Source organism: Peromyscus eremicus, chromosome 19, assembly GCF_949786415.1.
Source record: "Peromyscus eremicus chromosome 19, PerEre_H2_v1, whole genome shotgun sequence".
NCBI classification, from domain to species: domain Eukaryota; kingdom Metazoa; phylum Chordata; class Mammalia; order Rodentia; family Cricetidae; genus Peromyscus; species Peromyscus eremicus.
This window is the reverse complement of record NC_081435.1, coordinates 49,707,771-49,724,274: the sequence shown is the minus strand read 5'-3', so window position 1 is coordinate 49,724,274 and position 16,504 is coordinate 49,707,771. Positions and strand designations below refer to the sequence as shown.

Below are 16,504 nucleotides of genomic sequence, written 5' to 3'. Positions count from 1 at the left end.
GTCAGACAGAGAAGCTTCAACTGACCCCTCATATTCTGTTACTGAATTTCACGAAATAGTTCAGGTTTTCTGAGATTCATAAATTTATTTTACAATCAAATTACATCATGTGTTCATAGAACCGTCTGTCAATCCTGGAGACCGTTAGATTTACATGAGAAACTTTATTTTTAAAATGCCAATGGCAGGGTCCCCACCTCCAGAAACTCTACCAGCCTGGATAAAGCCTGGCAGCCCCGACCCCCACCCCTTAAACCCCCCAAGCAGCCTGAACATGAATCAGTGAGACCAACCAACACACACAGCTGTTTGTGTGACGTCAGGACTGGGCCGAGAAGGATGCTTGAGGTTTTGTTACAACAGATAGGTTCACTCCGGCATGTTTTCATCTTTCTAAGAATTTTTTTTCCTCTCTAGGTATCTTAATTACTGAGGGACTCCAATAACAAATATCTCAAAGAGGCTCCCATTCCAAATCCCATGCCAGACTCACCTTCCTGCAACAGGAGGCCCAGGTACATGTTTTCCAAGTGATTGTCATCTACAGACACTTGGATCTCTGTGTCATCCACCAGTCTGTAGTTGAGCCAATACTTATGGTCAAAGAAAAGCTGTTCCAGACATGTGGACACATAGCCTAGAGGTCAAACCAACACAGCTGAACAAGATGAGTTCCGCCCTGAGCGGCCACAAGAGAGAAAACACATACCCAGACCCACCACTTAAATGGAGCAGAGTGCTAACTAGACACTATTATATGCCAATATTCTTCTAAACATGAATTATTCTTATTGAAATTCTGCTCCTTTTGCGTCTTCTTCACTATTCCTATAATGCAATAACCTGCCATCCTCTACCCTCACTGTCTGCTACAAGAGTTAAATTTGAAAGTTCACACTTAAGAGTCTTATAAAAACACAGAAGCTAATTAGCAGGTCTGAGTCAGAGCCTGGGTTTCTGAGTCTGTAACACCAGCACACTCCAGGGAGTGAACGAACTGATCCACAAAGCAAAATTGTAATACTGACCATCTAGCATGGTCACAGGTAATACGGCACAGAGAGCAGGAAAATCACCGTGAATATAAGGGAAGTTTCCCGCTCCAGCCAAGGGTCACTTGGACCCTCAGCCCAGCTCAGCCTTGCTTTCTGGGTACAACTTCAGGGAACCCAGGGTTTTCTGCCATGCAGCAAATGTTCATCAAATGTAGGTGACTTGGCTGTGAAACCATCAGTTCCTGCCAGGATTTTTGTCCTGGAACAGAGGATGAAACAGTGTCCACTACAATGGTAAGGTCACTGTGCTCTGACACCCGCAACTTTCTAGAAAACCCTGAAGACTGGGGCCACTTCCCAGCTAGGTCTCCCATCTCTTTGACTCTTTCACAAACACATGGGACAAAGCATCTCCGAGCTTTAGTATTTTGAGCAGCTTCTGGCTCTTCCTCAGGAGTCTTTCTTCCTACTGAACTCCACATCTATCTCACTGCATCCAACTCAGCAGCTCACCAAATTGTTTGCCCAGCTATGTCAGTTTTAAAAAGCTCTCCCTGAAGCCGGGCGGTGGTGGCGCACGCCTTTAATCCCAGCACTCGGGAGGCAGAGCCAGGCGGATCTCTGTGAGTTTGAGGCCAGCCTGGGCTACCAAGTGAGCTCCAGGAAAGGCACAAAGCTACACAGAGAAACCCTGTCTCGAAAAACTAAAAAAAAGCTCTCGCTGGATGGTAGGGAAATGAGTTTCTTCACAGACATTTTAGAATAATAGTTAATACTTATTTTGGAATTAGCTTTAGAGAGTTTATGATATTTCAAAAAGCTAACCATCCATTTCAGAGCTGCATCTCCTTTATCAGAGACAAACCAATCCCCTGATATCAGGCTCAATGAGCTGGCTAGATTGAGAAGTATGTTCTCCTCTACCTACCCAGGGCATACCTAAGTTCAGGTAGGTGGAAAACTTCCAGATTTCTTCCACAGTCTTGAAGGTGATGAGGAACTGGTCCTTCTGGGACTGGATGCCCACCAGCCTTGCAGAGAGGTCCTGAACAAGAGCAACAAGTCAGCCTGTGATAACTGAGTTCTTTAAGTAAAGAGCACGTGAGGACCAAGTATTAATCAACAACTTAGTTGTTGCTAAGCAGTGTGTTGTAAAACATTCTCCCATCAGTGAGTGGTCTACATTATGTTTACTGGTTGCAAATGCCATCCTTTCATTTGGGGTTATTTTACAATCTACCTCAATAGATAAATCTTTATGCACATCCTTGCTTGTTCGGGTACACGTGATTCTAAGAAGCGCAGTTCAGTGGAGAATATATGCATCTTCTATTCAAAAATGCAGCCACACAATAACCTCCAAAAATATCTGCCAATATCGTTTCATCAGTAGAACAAGAAGAGGCCCAGGAGCCTCTTGCTGTCCAATATGGGACCAAAGTAGGCTTGAACCCAGTGGCACTTGCTTCACCCCAGTCTTTCTCTGTTGGTTGCTCAAAGTGATGGTCTGAACGTCCTATTCCAGGGCCAGGAACTGCCATGGAGAGCAACTGCTAGACCCAACCCTTAGGGAGTCTAAGGGAATGAGGATCCGAAAGAAGAGCCCCAAGTCCAGAAAGGTCGGAATCTGCATCCCCTCAACACCAGCGACTCAGAGGCCCCAGATCCTGAGCAGGTATAGATCTTGTGAGCAATCAGAACTGCTGGGTAATATATATATATATTGAATTTGCTAGATGTCAGACCTTTGCAAGGCAAATCTTTGCGAGCAACACTTCATTCAGTTCCCACAATAAATACCTGAAAAGAGTGCAATTGTGGTATTTAATCCACTGTATGGCTTTTGTAACATCTAACCACTTCTCAAGTGAAAGACGAGGAAGTATGGCACCCTGCCTAATGGACAAGGTGTACTTTCTCTAAGATGTATACTAAATAAGGACGGATGTTATGATTAATAGTATCATGAAGCTCATAACATTTTGTAAACAAAGAGATGAGGACACAGAGAGGTGAGGTAACTTGCCCAGGGTCATCTATAGAGAGTAAGCCCTGACTGGCTCTTGGATATAGCCAACTTCGGACCTCAGCTTCCACCCCTAAACACACTTAGTTCAAGACATGACCTAACCAATGGATAGCTCTTGCCATCAAACCCTGCTCCTGCCCAAAGCAAAGGTGACTTGAATCCAAGAGAAATTCATTAAAGCCATCGCCAGCTAGTGTCTTCACTTCCCGAGTTCCGAGGATTAAAATAGAATAAAAGCAAATTTAGAAGCCCAGGGTTGGAGAAATGGCTCAGTAGGTAAAAACACTTGTTGCCCAAGCACAAGGTCATGAGTTCAGATCCGCAGGAAAAGCCGGGTGCAGCCACTGCACCTGTAACCCCGGTACTGAGGGGAGGACCAGAGACTGGAGGAATGCTGGGGCTTGTTGGCCATCAGCCTAGTGAAAAGTGACAGAGCAGGCCACCTAATGTCCCCCTCTAGCCTCTTTGAATACCCAAGCACAGTGGCCTGCCCAGAGGCATGTGCATCCATACACATGTGCATACACCACAGTCACATTCAGGAACACACATTTTTTTTTTAAGTTTAGCTGTTAATTATGCAACAGATACCACTACCCATGCACCATGTACAAAATGAAGCTCTCTACAGGCGTAGCCTTGCTTTCTACTAAAAACCAGCTGCTGTCACTCTGTTACATGACAGCCACAGTGCTTTTCTCCTTTCCACTTGTACTAGATTAAGGAGGAAATGAAAATAAGAAGACATATTAATTTGTCACATAAAGCAATGCTTTCTTTCCCTACCACTGACAGCAACAGATTCTCTCTATTTCTGACTCTCGTTCTTTGATCAGACCTTTGGTAATACCAAATATAGCTTAACTATTAAGCATCTATCTACTATGAAAATCCATCTGATTTGTTGCATTGTTCCTCTCATCCCAATATTTATAGTTACGGTTTTTTCCGTTGGCAATATTATTACTTTAAATGTATGTGCTTGCCAGGCAGTGGTGGTGCACACCTTAGGCGGATCTCTGTGATTCGAGGCCAGCCTGGTCTACAGAGTAGGATCCAGGACAGCCAGGGCTACACAGAGAAAGCCTGTCTCAGAAGGAAAAAAGAAATGTGCTCAATGTTTACCAGGACCCAAGAGGAAAAGGAAAAAATGGACAGTTGTTTGTGACACAGAGATTGAACTTGGAGCAATGGGGATAGAATGTTTTGGAAACAATCATCATAAGTGAATTGTGCATTTTAAATCACAATGGGAAAATATGTGAATGTTGTACCCTAGTAACAAAACAAAATTCAAATGTAGCACCTTGGGGGACCGGGAATATACTTCTGAGACAGTTGCTATAGATATCCTTATTCTGCATTAATACAAGTAACTTGCCCAAAATTAGGTGGGGGGCGGTGTTCCTCTGGCTTAGGCCACTCATTCCTGTTAGGCAGCCAGTTGTTTGTTTGGGGACTTACCTTGTTCTAGGCACAGTCCTTGCTATTGGGGACCTGAGATCTGAGAGCCAGCCATCCCAGCTCACCTTAAACAGTGCACAGACTTCATGGTCTTCATTCTCCAGGGCCCAGAGCCTCCTCCGTGCAGCTTCTTGTAAGCTTGCATTGACACACCTCTTGGAGCGACTCTTCACACAGAATGAGAGCACCAGGTCTGAAAGAGAAGAGAGATGCAAGGCTGGGTGCACAGTGAAAGAAAGAACCAGGGGGAAAGTTGCTCCCACAAACCCTAAATCGGTATCCTCCACCGACAACAGATCAGAGTAGGCTAAAGGATCCTCCAAGTTCCCTTTCAGGTGTCCTTCCCAGGGATAGGGAAAGACACTAGGGCCAGCGGGGCTCTGGAGAGGTGGACAGTGGTCACTTTGGCTCAGGTGCTGACACAGACCCAGCCAAAGTAGACATTGCTTCCAGAAGATGATGTGTGAAAGTTCCAAATGAAAACTACATTATCCAAAGTGAAGGGAATGCATTTATACATAAATTTCTTTTTATTGAACATATTTCTTTTTTAAATTTATTTACTTTTATTTCACGTGTGTTGGTGTTTTGCCTGCATGTGCCTGTGTAAGTGTGTCAGATCATGGAGTTACAAACAGCTGTGAACTGCCATGTGGGTGCTGGGAATTGAACCCAGGTCCTCTGGAAGAGCAGTCAGTGCTCTTAACTACAGAGCCATCTCTCCAGCCCCTACACACAAATTTATAATAGGTAATAAACATTATCTTAGGAGTTGTTTGTACACATTTTCCCAACCTGTTTCTCATGCTCTGGGATTAACATTTCTCATGACAACCAGGGAACCCAAGGGGCTGGAGGATACACCTGTGATGATTTTTTTTCCTCAATTAAATCACCTGATGTGGGAAGACCCACCTTTTATTTGGATCTTTTGAGGCGGGAAAATCCACCTTATATCTGGGCCACACCTTTTGGAAGCATCCTATAGAAAGGACATGGAAGAAAGAAGCTTGCGCTCTCTGCCTGCTTGCCCTCGCTTTCACTGACAAGTCCATTCCTTCACTGGCATTAGAGTCTACTTCTCTGGGACTCCAGCACATACTGCAGACCAGCTGAGACATGCAGCCTCGTGGACAGAACAACTACTTGATTCTTGGAAGTTTTGTTGGCAGACAGCCATCGTTGGGCTAGCTGGACCACAGCCTATAAGATACTCCACTGAATCCTCTTTATATGTTCTTCTATCAGTTCTGTCCCTTCAGAGAACCCTGAGTAACACAACAAGGGCTCAAGCGTCCTCCTCATCACATATTAAGTATATGACAGTCAAGTCACCTTCCTTTCTGAGATTTTGCTTCCCACCTTCCCATCTGATAGGTAGGCATTTGGGTGTTGCCATAAAGAGGAGATTGTGTAAGGGTCATTGTAACAGACCTCCTGATACAGGATCTGCTCTCAAAATGGTCCCCACTACTGCCTATCAGATGCTATGCTACAGGAACACCTCCTGTCTGTCGTCTGGTTTCTGCTGTAAGGCTCATCTCAATGACATTATTTTCTAATGAGAATTCTCTCTTTGTGAATTTCACTGAAGTCTCACAAAAGAGGACCTCATGAGATATTAATGAAAATGGATATCTTCCATCACAATGATTTCCAAATAATTTTCTGCTTCTTAAACATTCATTCAGAAGCTTCTACGCAGCCAATCTCATTCTACACACTCAGGTCTTCATTTTAGTATTCATTTGTTTAAGAAATATTTACCCAGAGCCTAGAATAGGAAGAGACTGTGGTAAGTGTGATACAGAATATAGACAGGTCCTCCAAATATTCATTTCTCAATCTGTGTCTTTGTCATACATTTTTTTGGACACCAACAACATACAAACAACTCTTTAAGGTACCATGATGAATGCACAGTTTTTGTTTAATTTAACCCTGCCCCCCATATCACCTTTAAAAATCTAATCAATAATGTTTCTCTAGCCCAGAAATTATATATGGAGTTCCTGACACATTCCAGAGTCTAAAGAACTTTGACTAACAGTCTGGAAGGTTTGTGAGTGCAACAATATGATGAAGACACACTTACACAGACGCACTTGGATGTAACAAGAGACAAGGGCAAGGGGGGGGGGCACGGGATCTGCAGATGGAGAGACGAGGAAGCTCTATCCAGAAGGTGTTTTTTTCCCCCAATTGAACTTATCTGTGTGATTTAGATACCTTGAGTAATATTCTGTGGCAGGAAACATTTTCCCTTGTTTTCAAGTGAGGCTATGTCCTCCTCACTTGATCCAGGAAGATCTTTGGAAGGACTTTCTTTACCTGAAGAAAATGAAGCAAAAGATCATTTGTAACAGTATATGCAAGTCGTAATTACGGACTGCAAGTTCCTACCAAGTGCCAGCAGTCTTTCCAAGACGAGGGGCTTGAAAGAATTATTGTCACAGTTGCCTTATAATTACTTAGTAGTCAGCTGTTTTCCAAGAACCGTCATATGTGTTATCTCAATCCTGCAGCCTCCTGGGTGTACCCATTTCACTAACCAGTCCCACCCACAGGTCAAACCAAGTTCCAGGGTACAGTGCGCTGAAGGCACCCCAGTCATGTGGAGCCTACACAGATCACTATTATGGCTATCCGCAACAAGGTCTGGATCAATGAGCAGGTATGGGAAGACTGGAGTGGAAGAAGAAAGAATGGTATCATTAGAGAGACGGCTGAGGAATGGTTGTAATGTCCCCATGCTGTCCATCTGTCTGCCCACAAAACAGGGTCCTGTCTAAAAACTCTATCCTCCCAGCTCTTAAAATAGATCCCGTTTTTGCTGCTACTGAAGTGGAGTAAAGGGTGTAGGCTGAAGCTATTAGAAGAGTGCTTGCCTAACACGAACAAGGTTCTGGGCTCCATCATAAGCAGCATTACGACCACCACCGACATAACATAGTTCAAAGAAGGAGGACTGTGGGCTGACAGATGCAGGAGATGGTCCAGTAGGCAAAGGCCATCAAGTCTGACAGCCTGACTTCAATCCCCAGGAAAGATCTGACAGCTGCAACTTGTCCTCTGACCTCTACACACACACACACACACACACACACACACACACACACACACACACACACACGATATAAATATAAATAAATGCTACAAGGGAGAAGACAGATTGGAACACAGGGTGGGGACCAGGGTGAGGTTAGAGGAGTGGTATTTTGATTGCTTAAGGTTGAAAAGAGAGCAGAGAGTACAGTGAAAAAGCATGAGGAAGCAGAAAGAGCAGAGAAATGTACCCACTGCCATAGATGCAAAGGCGTGTCCAGCTACCAACCCTGGAGCAGGTCCAGCCCAGGGTAGATCTTTTGTGCTATAGTACCCCACGAATCATGCTCACAGCTTGGACACCACCAATAATACATAGCCCGTGGCGAGTCTTCACTCTGTGTGGACCAGAGAACCCACACGGTTGGACAGCCCGCCAGGACTGGCCTCTTTCATGGTATTCTCCACATACCAGAAGCTCAAGTCTTTAGCACATTAACTTTGGCTGCTGGACTTTGTCCTTTCAGCCACAACATTTCTCAAGAACTAAACCACTGGACCAGAACCATGCAAGCAAGCATAACCTCCTCCTGGGAAAGAAGGTTAATAATCTTGTCTCCACCACAAGTCACTTATTTAATCTTCACAACTGCCTATAAAATTTGGGTCGGAGGTGTCTAGGCCCCCCGAGTCTTGCCCTCTAGAGCTGTAGTTCAATGACACGGCCAAAGCACATGACAAGACTCAAGCAGTCCCAATCACCCTAGCCAGTGCCGAACCTCAGTCCTCAGACTGTTGTCAAGAGGCTTGGTCCCTGTCCATGGTGGACCTCCGTGGTGGCCTCTTGACACCCAGAGGTCTCTCTCCCTTTCTTCCTGGTAAGAGCAGTCAGCACTGTTGACGGACAGTGGGAACAAAATGGGTTTCAGCGTGAGTGGGCAGAAGGAAGTGCCAGCTCTTCGTGCGGAAAACCGGGTGAGCTTCTCAGTGGTGAAAGCTAAGCCGTGAGTAGCCAATCTGGCAGCAATGAGTCAAGGCCATCAGAATCATGCTGTAGCTCTGTTCCTAGGAGTCAGAAGTAATGGGGGGGGGGTGGCCACTAGCTGGAAATCATGAGACCTCTCCATGGACTGGTCAAACGACTCGGACACAGCATGTGACCTGTCCACTTCTTCTGGGGCCTTTAATTTCTCCAGGTATGAAAGAAAAAGTTGCCCAGATCAGCACTTCTGAACCCTGGCTATTCATTTGCGTCATCCAGGTTAGGTTTTGTATGTGCATGCTTAGGCTCCATCAACATGGATTCTGACTTTCGTGATCTGCAGGGCAGCTACGGGGTCAGGGATACCTTTGTTTTAAATCGCCACATGATGATATCAGTTTAGGGCAGGGCTGAGAATCACATGAGCAGACCAGTTCTTCTCAAACAGAGTGAGTGCCTAATGGATCATCCTGAGTACGGATATTCCGCTAGGAGCTGAGCAGAGAGATTCTGCATTTCTAGCATTTCTAGATGGTATTTCCATCACTGGCCTGAGGAGCAATATGGAGTAGCAACTGCTTTCCTACCTCAGGACAAACTTTAACCACAGGCTAGCGTAAACCCCCAAACATCTCTTTTTCCTCCCTTGCAAAGTGAATTTTTAGTTTTAATTGCTTAATACCCTTTAGAAATCAAAATGTTTTATTGACCCCAAAATGCTTGTCTTGACTTTGAAACCTGGAGGACTTATAGCCCGGGGCGTTCCTTCCCATACAATCAGCAGAGGTGAGTGGCTGCTGCCCCACTGCCAAGTACAGGCTGTTCAGCCACCACAGCTCACCCTACCCAGTCACTTGCTGTGACCTTGCACAGAGGAAGATCTGACAGCAGCAGCCTGTGAAGTGAGCCTACCTTCAGGAAGGCAAGTCCAAGGCGATGCCCCTGGTGTGGGGCACAGGTCGCATGGCCTGTAAAGGAGATGTGAGGTTTGGAGCATGAGGTCGAGCGTTTGATCCCCAGCCCCAAGGGGAGGGAGCATGGGACATTTTAAAAGATGTCTCTAAAAATAAACTTGCAGAAACTGCAGATGACTATCTGCATAATTTAAGTTGCCAATGGTTTTCTAAGGAGGATCGGAAAAGACCTATTCTTCTTCCCCTCCTCAAAATAGTGCATAGACGATAATGCATTAAATTCAAGAATTTGTGCTAATCAAAAGGTGTAGAAGAGTGATGCACAGCGGGCAGAGTAAAAGAAAACACTAACACCGCATACAGTCATCAAAGAACTTGAACCTGGAGTATACAGGAAAGCACATGAGAAACCTTCAAGGGAGCACTGGGGAGATGGCTTCTCAGTTAACCATACTTGTTGCTCTTGTGAGGGACCTGGGTTCGATTCCCCGCACCCACACAGTGGTTCACAACCATCTGTAACTCCAGTTCCAGGGGATCCAATGCCTTCTTCTGACCTCCTCAGGCGCCAAGCATCCATGTGGTACACATACATACATACATGCAAGCAAAATACATAAAATATAATGAACAAGTCTAACTAAAAGGTCTTTTAATCTATAAGAAATAAGCACGCAGGGTAGTGATGAGCTTTGTATGTGTATATGGCCAACCCGCACATGCTGGGCAGGTAAGGGGCCTGCTTGGTAAACATAGTAGGGCCAGGAGAGATGCGCACTCTGGCAGGCAGAGGTGATGGGATGAGTATGTAAGCAGCGGGGAGCTGTGGGACATTCTTGGCAATGGAGTGGCCTCATAAAAGTGATCACTCTGCTAGGAGAAACATAGGAAGGAATATAGAAAAGGAAGCAGAAGACTCAGAGAGGCCTGCTGGAGAGCTGTTAGAAAATCAGGGAGGGAGCGGGAGACCGGACTGTAGTTTTAACAATATAAAGCGACAGAACAGAGTCAATGATACTGTGTTTTAACGTAAGAAAAAGAGAAGGCATCCTGGTCTGCCAAATACGGAAGACAACTATGAGGGAGAAAAAAAAATGGATGTTGGGAAATGTAGGCCCAGAAATGAGTGGCAACTTTACCAAAATCACACAGCAACTTAACAGACGAGTCAGAGGTCATCCAAATCACTGGGGACAGACTTGGTTATTTCTACTATAGTAGCTGACCTTGGAACTCTAAGGTCAAAGGTCTCCGATGAGGAAAGCATCCCAACCCAGAAACTCGCTGGAAATGAGGCCCCTTCCCCTTCTCTTCTTCTGGCTTCTCTGCTCCTACCATCATCCCAAAACTTAAAGAAAACCAACACTGAAGGCCTCCCCACATACTCTATTATTTCACCCACATTTTTTCCCTTTGACCCAGAAAACACACCATCAGCAGTTTTTGCGAGCTAAGCCCACATCTGATTGCTAGGAGAAAAAACAGTCTCTCACTATAGTTACATCCCTCTATATGGATGTATCTCAGACTGCAAAGAGGGGTCAACAAGCTAGTTGTCTAACAATAGCATTTTGTTTATGTCTAAAACGGCAAAGTATTCTTTGCAATGACTGAGTGTGCATGGATCTGTAAGAGGGGAAAAAAACCCACAGAATTCACAAAAGCGATTGATTTTGCTGAGTGAGAAGTGGGAGTCAGACTGGAAAGAGCCAGCCAGGGGACCCTGATTATAAATGCAACTTTTTTATTTATTCAAACAGAAATGAAGACGTTCTGACGCCACAAAATGATAAAGTGGATGGGGCTCATTATTCCAACACCCTGTACCATCACTGTGTTCAAAATGTCTCTCCACCCTTTTAAATCCAGAGTGGTGCCCTGTTTATTGCCGTGTGCATTCCCCTCCCCCTGTGATTATATCAAGGAGTCGGTCTTACTAGAAAGGCTGAAAAGAGAGTGACAGTGTCCACAAAAAATCTCCCCTACTTCTTCTATATGAGAACTCCTGCCAAATCACTTCGAAGGGGTGTCGGAGATAAGAGACAAGTGCTCGGCACTTCTGACATGGCTTCCTCTGGGATCTGAAGTGGGCACTTGTTGGTGACTAACGATGGCAAGAAACCCAAAGGGGAGGAGTCAGAGGTCCTGACAACTGCCCGGGACCTGCCCTCTCACCATATGCTAGTAGGAGATTTCTGCAGAAAGTGAGACACATGACCAGGAGGAGCTCCAGGAAGGGTCTACACAGGAGAACACAGCTTCCATTACTATTACAGCAAGGCAAACCTGGGCAGCCACCCAGGTATCTCGAATCTTCTCCCTTGCCTTTCCCCGTACACAAGGACACATGGTTTAGTCCTCACTGTTAACTTCCACCTAAACAGACCCAAAAGCAGGAGCAGCCAAAGAAACTAGAACACAGACCTCTCTCCGGTAGAGAATAGCAAATTAGAGATGAGGTGTGGCCCGGATTAGCGAACAGTGGAACAGCTGGCCATCACTGAAAGTCGTGTCTATGAGACACGCTGTCCAATCTAATCCTCCCCAAAGTTCTTGTGATCGCCACCACCACTCAACGGAGCACACTGTCAGATAACGGCTACTCAAAGGTCCCAGGGACTTGCCTGAGGTCATGCAAATGTTAAGCTGTTCAGAGAAGTGTCTCAGACTGTGACATTTCCCTAGGATATACCGGGAGGCTAGGATGGAAATGTTTACACCATCTGGCCTCAGATGCATCCCTAGCGACTTCCCTCAGGAAAAGCCTGGTGGGTGGAGAACAACACAGGAAGAAGGACTGGGAAACTGTGACAGAATAAATAGTAAGTTGGCTCCTATTTAATAGTGAACTACCCAGGGGCTACCCAGTGCCAGTGGTTTAAAAAAAAAAAAAGTGAAAAGATATAATTACGGGATGACAGTGTCACGAAACTTTGAGGACAGCTTCAGTGTCAGCTTCCTAGTCTCGCACCACAGAACTCGTCCCAAATGGGACTCCGTCAAACAGCAGCTGAGCTCCTCCCATTGAAGCTGGGGTTCGAGTCAGGGGCAGAGCCCTGAGCATCTCCACAGCAGATTACAACCTCAGACTTTGTAGAGGACCACATGGACCCCAGAGAACGTGATATGCCAGAGTCACAGAAATACCATTAACAAGGCCTGATATCTATTCTGCATGATTAACCGTGAGCTGGACTGTTTTTAATGTTGAATGTGTAGACTTGAGCCCCGCCCCCTCAACCCTGTAAGGAAAGCATGATGGGTCATAAAACCTACGGGTGAGGAAATGAAAACAGAGGAGATAAATAAGTTACTCTTTGTGAACGAAAGAACCAAGCTCAAACTCAGACCTTTAGGCCAGAAAGCCCATGTTGACCACAACAACATGTTCCCACCTGGAGGTAAACAGAGTCAGACCCAGACCCCAGGTCCCTTGGCTTCCAGACCTGTGATTCCAAATAGCCCTCACTCTGTCTGTCCTCATGGGGTACAAAGATAACAGGACTTGGAGGCAAGGTTTGAAAAAAAGGCTATAAACCCAGAAATTTGGAGAAACAAAATATGTCAGAGCCTTTTGTAATATTTGGGGTTCATCTGCTGATAGTTTTGGGTGGGTTTCTTGGTGTCCCTTGTCTGGGAAGAAGTTCTTGCTGTCAGTGTCAAAATGTGTAGGCCAGGACTTCTGACTTGTTTGGGGTTCCCTTTAAAAATCTCAAGTCCTTTTGAGGAGCCCCAGTCACAAGACCACAGAAGGAAGCAGTCAGTCAGAAGGAAAGCCCTTAGCTAGGGGAACCTCCCAGCTGTGCTCACCAGAACCATGGTAGTGCTCACCAGAACCATGGTAGTGCACACTAAAACCATGGTAGTGCTCACCAGAACCATGGTAGTACTCACTAAAACCATCGTAGTGCTCACCAGAACCATGGTAGTACTCACTAAAACCATGGTAGTAGTGCTCACCAGAACCATCGTAGTGCTCACCAGAACCATGGTAGTGCTCACTAAAACCATGGTGGTAGTGCTCACCAGAACCATGGTAGTGCTCACCAGAACCATGGTAGTGCTCACCAGAACCATGGTAGTGCTCACCAGAACCATGGTAGTACTCACCAGAACCATGGTAGTACTCACCAGAACCATGGTAGTACTCACTAAAACCATGGTAGTGCTCATCAAAACCATGGTAGTGCTTACCAAAACCATGGTAGCTCTCCAGGAAGACATGTGACCCTAATAAAGGTGCAGAATGATGCCTTAGAGTGATGTTCCTCTATCTCCCAAGTGAGTCCTCCCTGATGAACGTCCCACAGTGAGGCCACGGGGTCTCATTTGGCTGCGCTGTGAGAAGCGGCAGGAGCTCTTCAACACTGTGACCAGCTGTCCTGGTTCCTTCCCTGTGACCGTCTGGGTTTTAGAGCTAACCACATCCCAGGAAAGCCCTCGGTGTCAGGCAAACCAGGAAGACTGGCCACCTTGTGTCCAGATTGCTGGACAGCTTCTTAACCTAACTTTCCATGACCTCAATTCAACGGGCCGAAAGTCACCCTCAGAGGTAGGAGGGAGGAAACGGCCTAGGCTTCCTCTGTGGCCGAAGCCCTGAGGAAAATAGTGAATAGCCTGAGTGACCCAGGCCAAATTTATGACCGTCCATGGGCCACAGAGGAACTCGCTGTGGCGCCTTCTTCCTGTCCTAGGGAATCTTGGGAAGAAAGGAAGGAAGGGCTTAGTCACATACTCAGAGTGGCTGCCAGGAGCGGCCCTCACTCCCCCGCCACAAAGCACAGGCCCAGCACAGAGCCCGCTTCTCAGGTAAAGTAGATGTTTACCCCAGACTTCACCACCTTTTTGCACCCAGAATGGAAACACCAAACCAGGAGACGAGAGGCAGCCAGAGAGTACAGTCATCTCCCCATCTTTGGAAGGACAGGTTCTCCAAAACACCAACTTCCCTGGACCAGCACTCTTGCTTAAAGCCCCAGGCCAGATCCCCCCAGGAAACTCACCTGGGCCCCAGGGCAGACTCCGCTCCCCAGGGATACAGAAGCAGCCACCCATGTGTGCACCATCCTCCCTGGGCCAAGGCCCCTGGGAACGCCAGTCAGGAGAACCTTGGGAGCCTCCCATCGGCCGGCGTCCCTCCTCCCGCCTCCTCCCTGGCATGCGAGGGACCGAGGCTGCTCAATGCACAATGCAGCCTTTGATATCCGGCCTGCTGTGGGGAGGCCAGGGAAGGTGGGAGGGGCCACTCAGCCTGCAGGCCAGATAGTCCTCGCTCTGTCAGGCCTTGGCCTGGGGAGCAGCTCCTCCCTGCCTTTCTACAGATTGCTTCATGCCTATCAGGCTGTGGCACATTCCTCGCATTCTAGGATCCAGATACAGTTCGGTTCTTGTGAGGGTAGCCAGGGCAGAGGAGGGCAAAGAGCATCCTGGGAATCGAGGGTGTTGTTCTTGCTGGCTCCCAGATGGACTTGGCCCACAGACTCCCCTGCCAGCTCTTAGAAAGCCTCTCTGCAAATGTTTCGTTGGCTGCTTGATAAAGCCAGGCCAGCGAGTGACCATCTGTAGGATCAGTGAGCCACTTACTGGCTGGTGATCAGCATTGAGCACCCGAGCTTCCAACCGTGGACCCCCGAAGTCTTGGTGGGAGAGAATCCGGGAAATCACCCAGCGTTACCAAGAACTTTATGGTTGAAGGACTGCACTACCCAAAACATTTTCGGTGTCAGGCATTCATGAAGAACTGGTCATGCTAGACCAACCTCTTTTCTGTTTCAGATGAGCAGTGGAGCCGAGGAATGCACATCACACCAGGCCGAGCCTCAGAAAAATCTCCAGTGAGGTCACTCACAGGAGGTAGAGCGAACAGGCTGCATACCTTTGCTCAGGGGCTTGACAGCTCTAAGGAGCCAGCCACAAGATCCACTGGGCGCTGACCTCCCTCTCTACCCAGAGCAAAGGTCTGCAGGAACACCCAAGGGCAAGAAGGTGCTTTCAGAGAGAGACAGGGTCCTGACAGGTTTGTGCCTCAGGCTCTCTGGAGGCTGCACTTTCAGGTCTCACTGTGCTTGTAGGTAGAGCAGAGTGGCCTGGTCAGGTTTACATTCTAGGAGGAACCTGGGGTAACAATGAGAAGGACAGGAGTCAGTCTCTGGAGTAATCCGGAGTGTCCACGGTGTATCCTGAATCAGCCTAGGGACACACAGCACTCAGGATCTCCAGCATGCCTCTGCTACGGCTTCAAAAACTGTATGCTAACTGGCTGTGAGTCAAACAGAAACTGTTTTCTGTGAGCCAAGCACTCATTCTATATTACTTAAAGGACCATAAGAGCCCCATAATGTAAGCATCTTTTTTCTTTTTGATAAGGGAGAAAATAAGTGAAGAGGGGCATTTAACTTAGTACCTGGACCCATCCTAGTTGGTCCCTTAGTTTTAAAATACCACTTTGCTGACATGTGAGTTCCTCCCACCTTTGTCAGAACACAGTGAAGTGTTCTGACAGAGAACCCTCTGGACCAGCCATCCATGGTGGGACGCATAGGAGAAGAGGAGAGCTGGGGATGGCGAGGACTCTCAAGGGTGTGGTCCCAGCCCCCTCATGGTGGGCGTTTTGTCTATGGACAACTGTTTAAAATGTCTGTTTTCCATGATGTATGCCATGCCCTCCCCTCACCCAAACCTACTCGAGATGAAAGGGTAAGTTGTTCTTTAGAAAGCAGTCATTCATTTTCTCTGGGAGGTACCCAAGAACCAGACACTGAAGAGAAGCCAAGCTTTGACCTCTGTGTGCTCATGGATAGGCTTATCGTTTCTCTCTGGGACTTATCCACATGCCACTCTCATACAGGGACCACACAACCAGAAATGATGATGGACCAAGACCCAGGTCAACCGTCCTAGAGGATACCCTGGGGCAGAGGGTTGAGACAGACATTTTGGCAAGTCTGAAATGAACAGCCCATTCTTGGGGAAGTCTCTACTTCCCTTGAGATGCAAAGACCTCAGCTCTGCTCATGAATTGTTCTGATGAATTGTCACAACCAAGAGATTTCTAGGCAGAGAGGCAGCAGGAGCA

The 16,504-nt window shown here is 46.8% G+C and overlaps 1 protein-coding gene across 2 annotated transcripts in view; it reads right to left on the bottom strand.

Annotated features, from left to right (window-relative positions):
- Nucleotides 1–14,538, bottom strand: part of Sh3tc2 (SH3 domain and tetratricopeptide repeats 2) — a 56,420-nt gene extending 41,882 nt beyond the window's left edge. For both annotated transcript variants that reach the window (XM_059246169.1, XM_059246170.1), the window contains exons 1-5: nucleotides 14,433–14,538; nucleotides 6,718–6,819; nucleotides 4,554–4,681; nucleotides 1,935–2,040; nucleotides 494–637 (exon numbers count right to left, since the gene is read on the bottom strand). In XM_059246169.1, coding sequence (XP_059102152.1) covers nucleotides 494–637; nucleotides 1,935–2,040; nucleotides 4,554–4,681; nucleotides 6,718–6,819; nucleotides 14,433–14,484 — 532 coding nt within the window. In that variant the 5' untranslated portion in view covers nucleotides 14,485–14,538. The remainder of the gene's footprint in view (nucleotides 1–493; nucleotides 638–1,934; nucleotides 2,041–4,553; nucleotides 4,682–6,717; nucleotides 6,820–14,432) is intronic.
- Nucleotides 14,539–16,504: the final 1,966 nt, after the last annotated feature.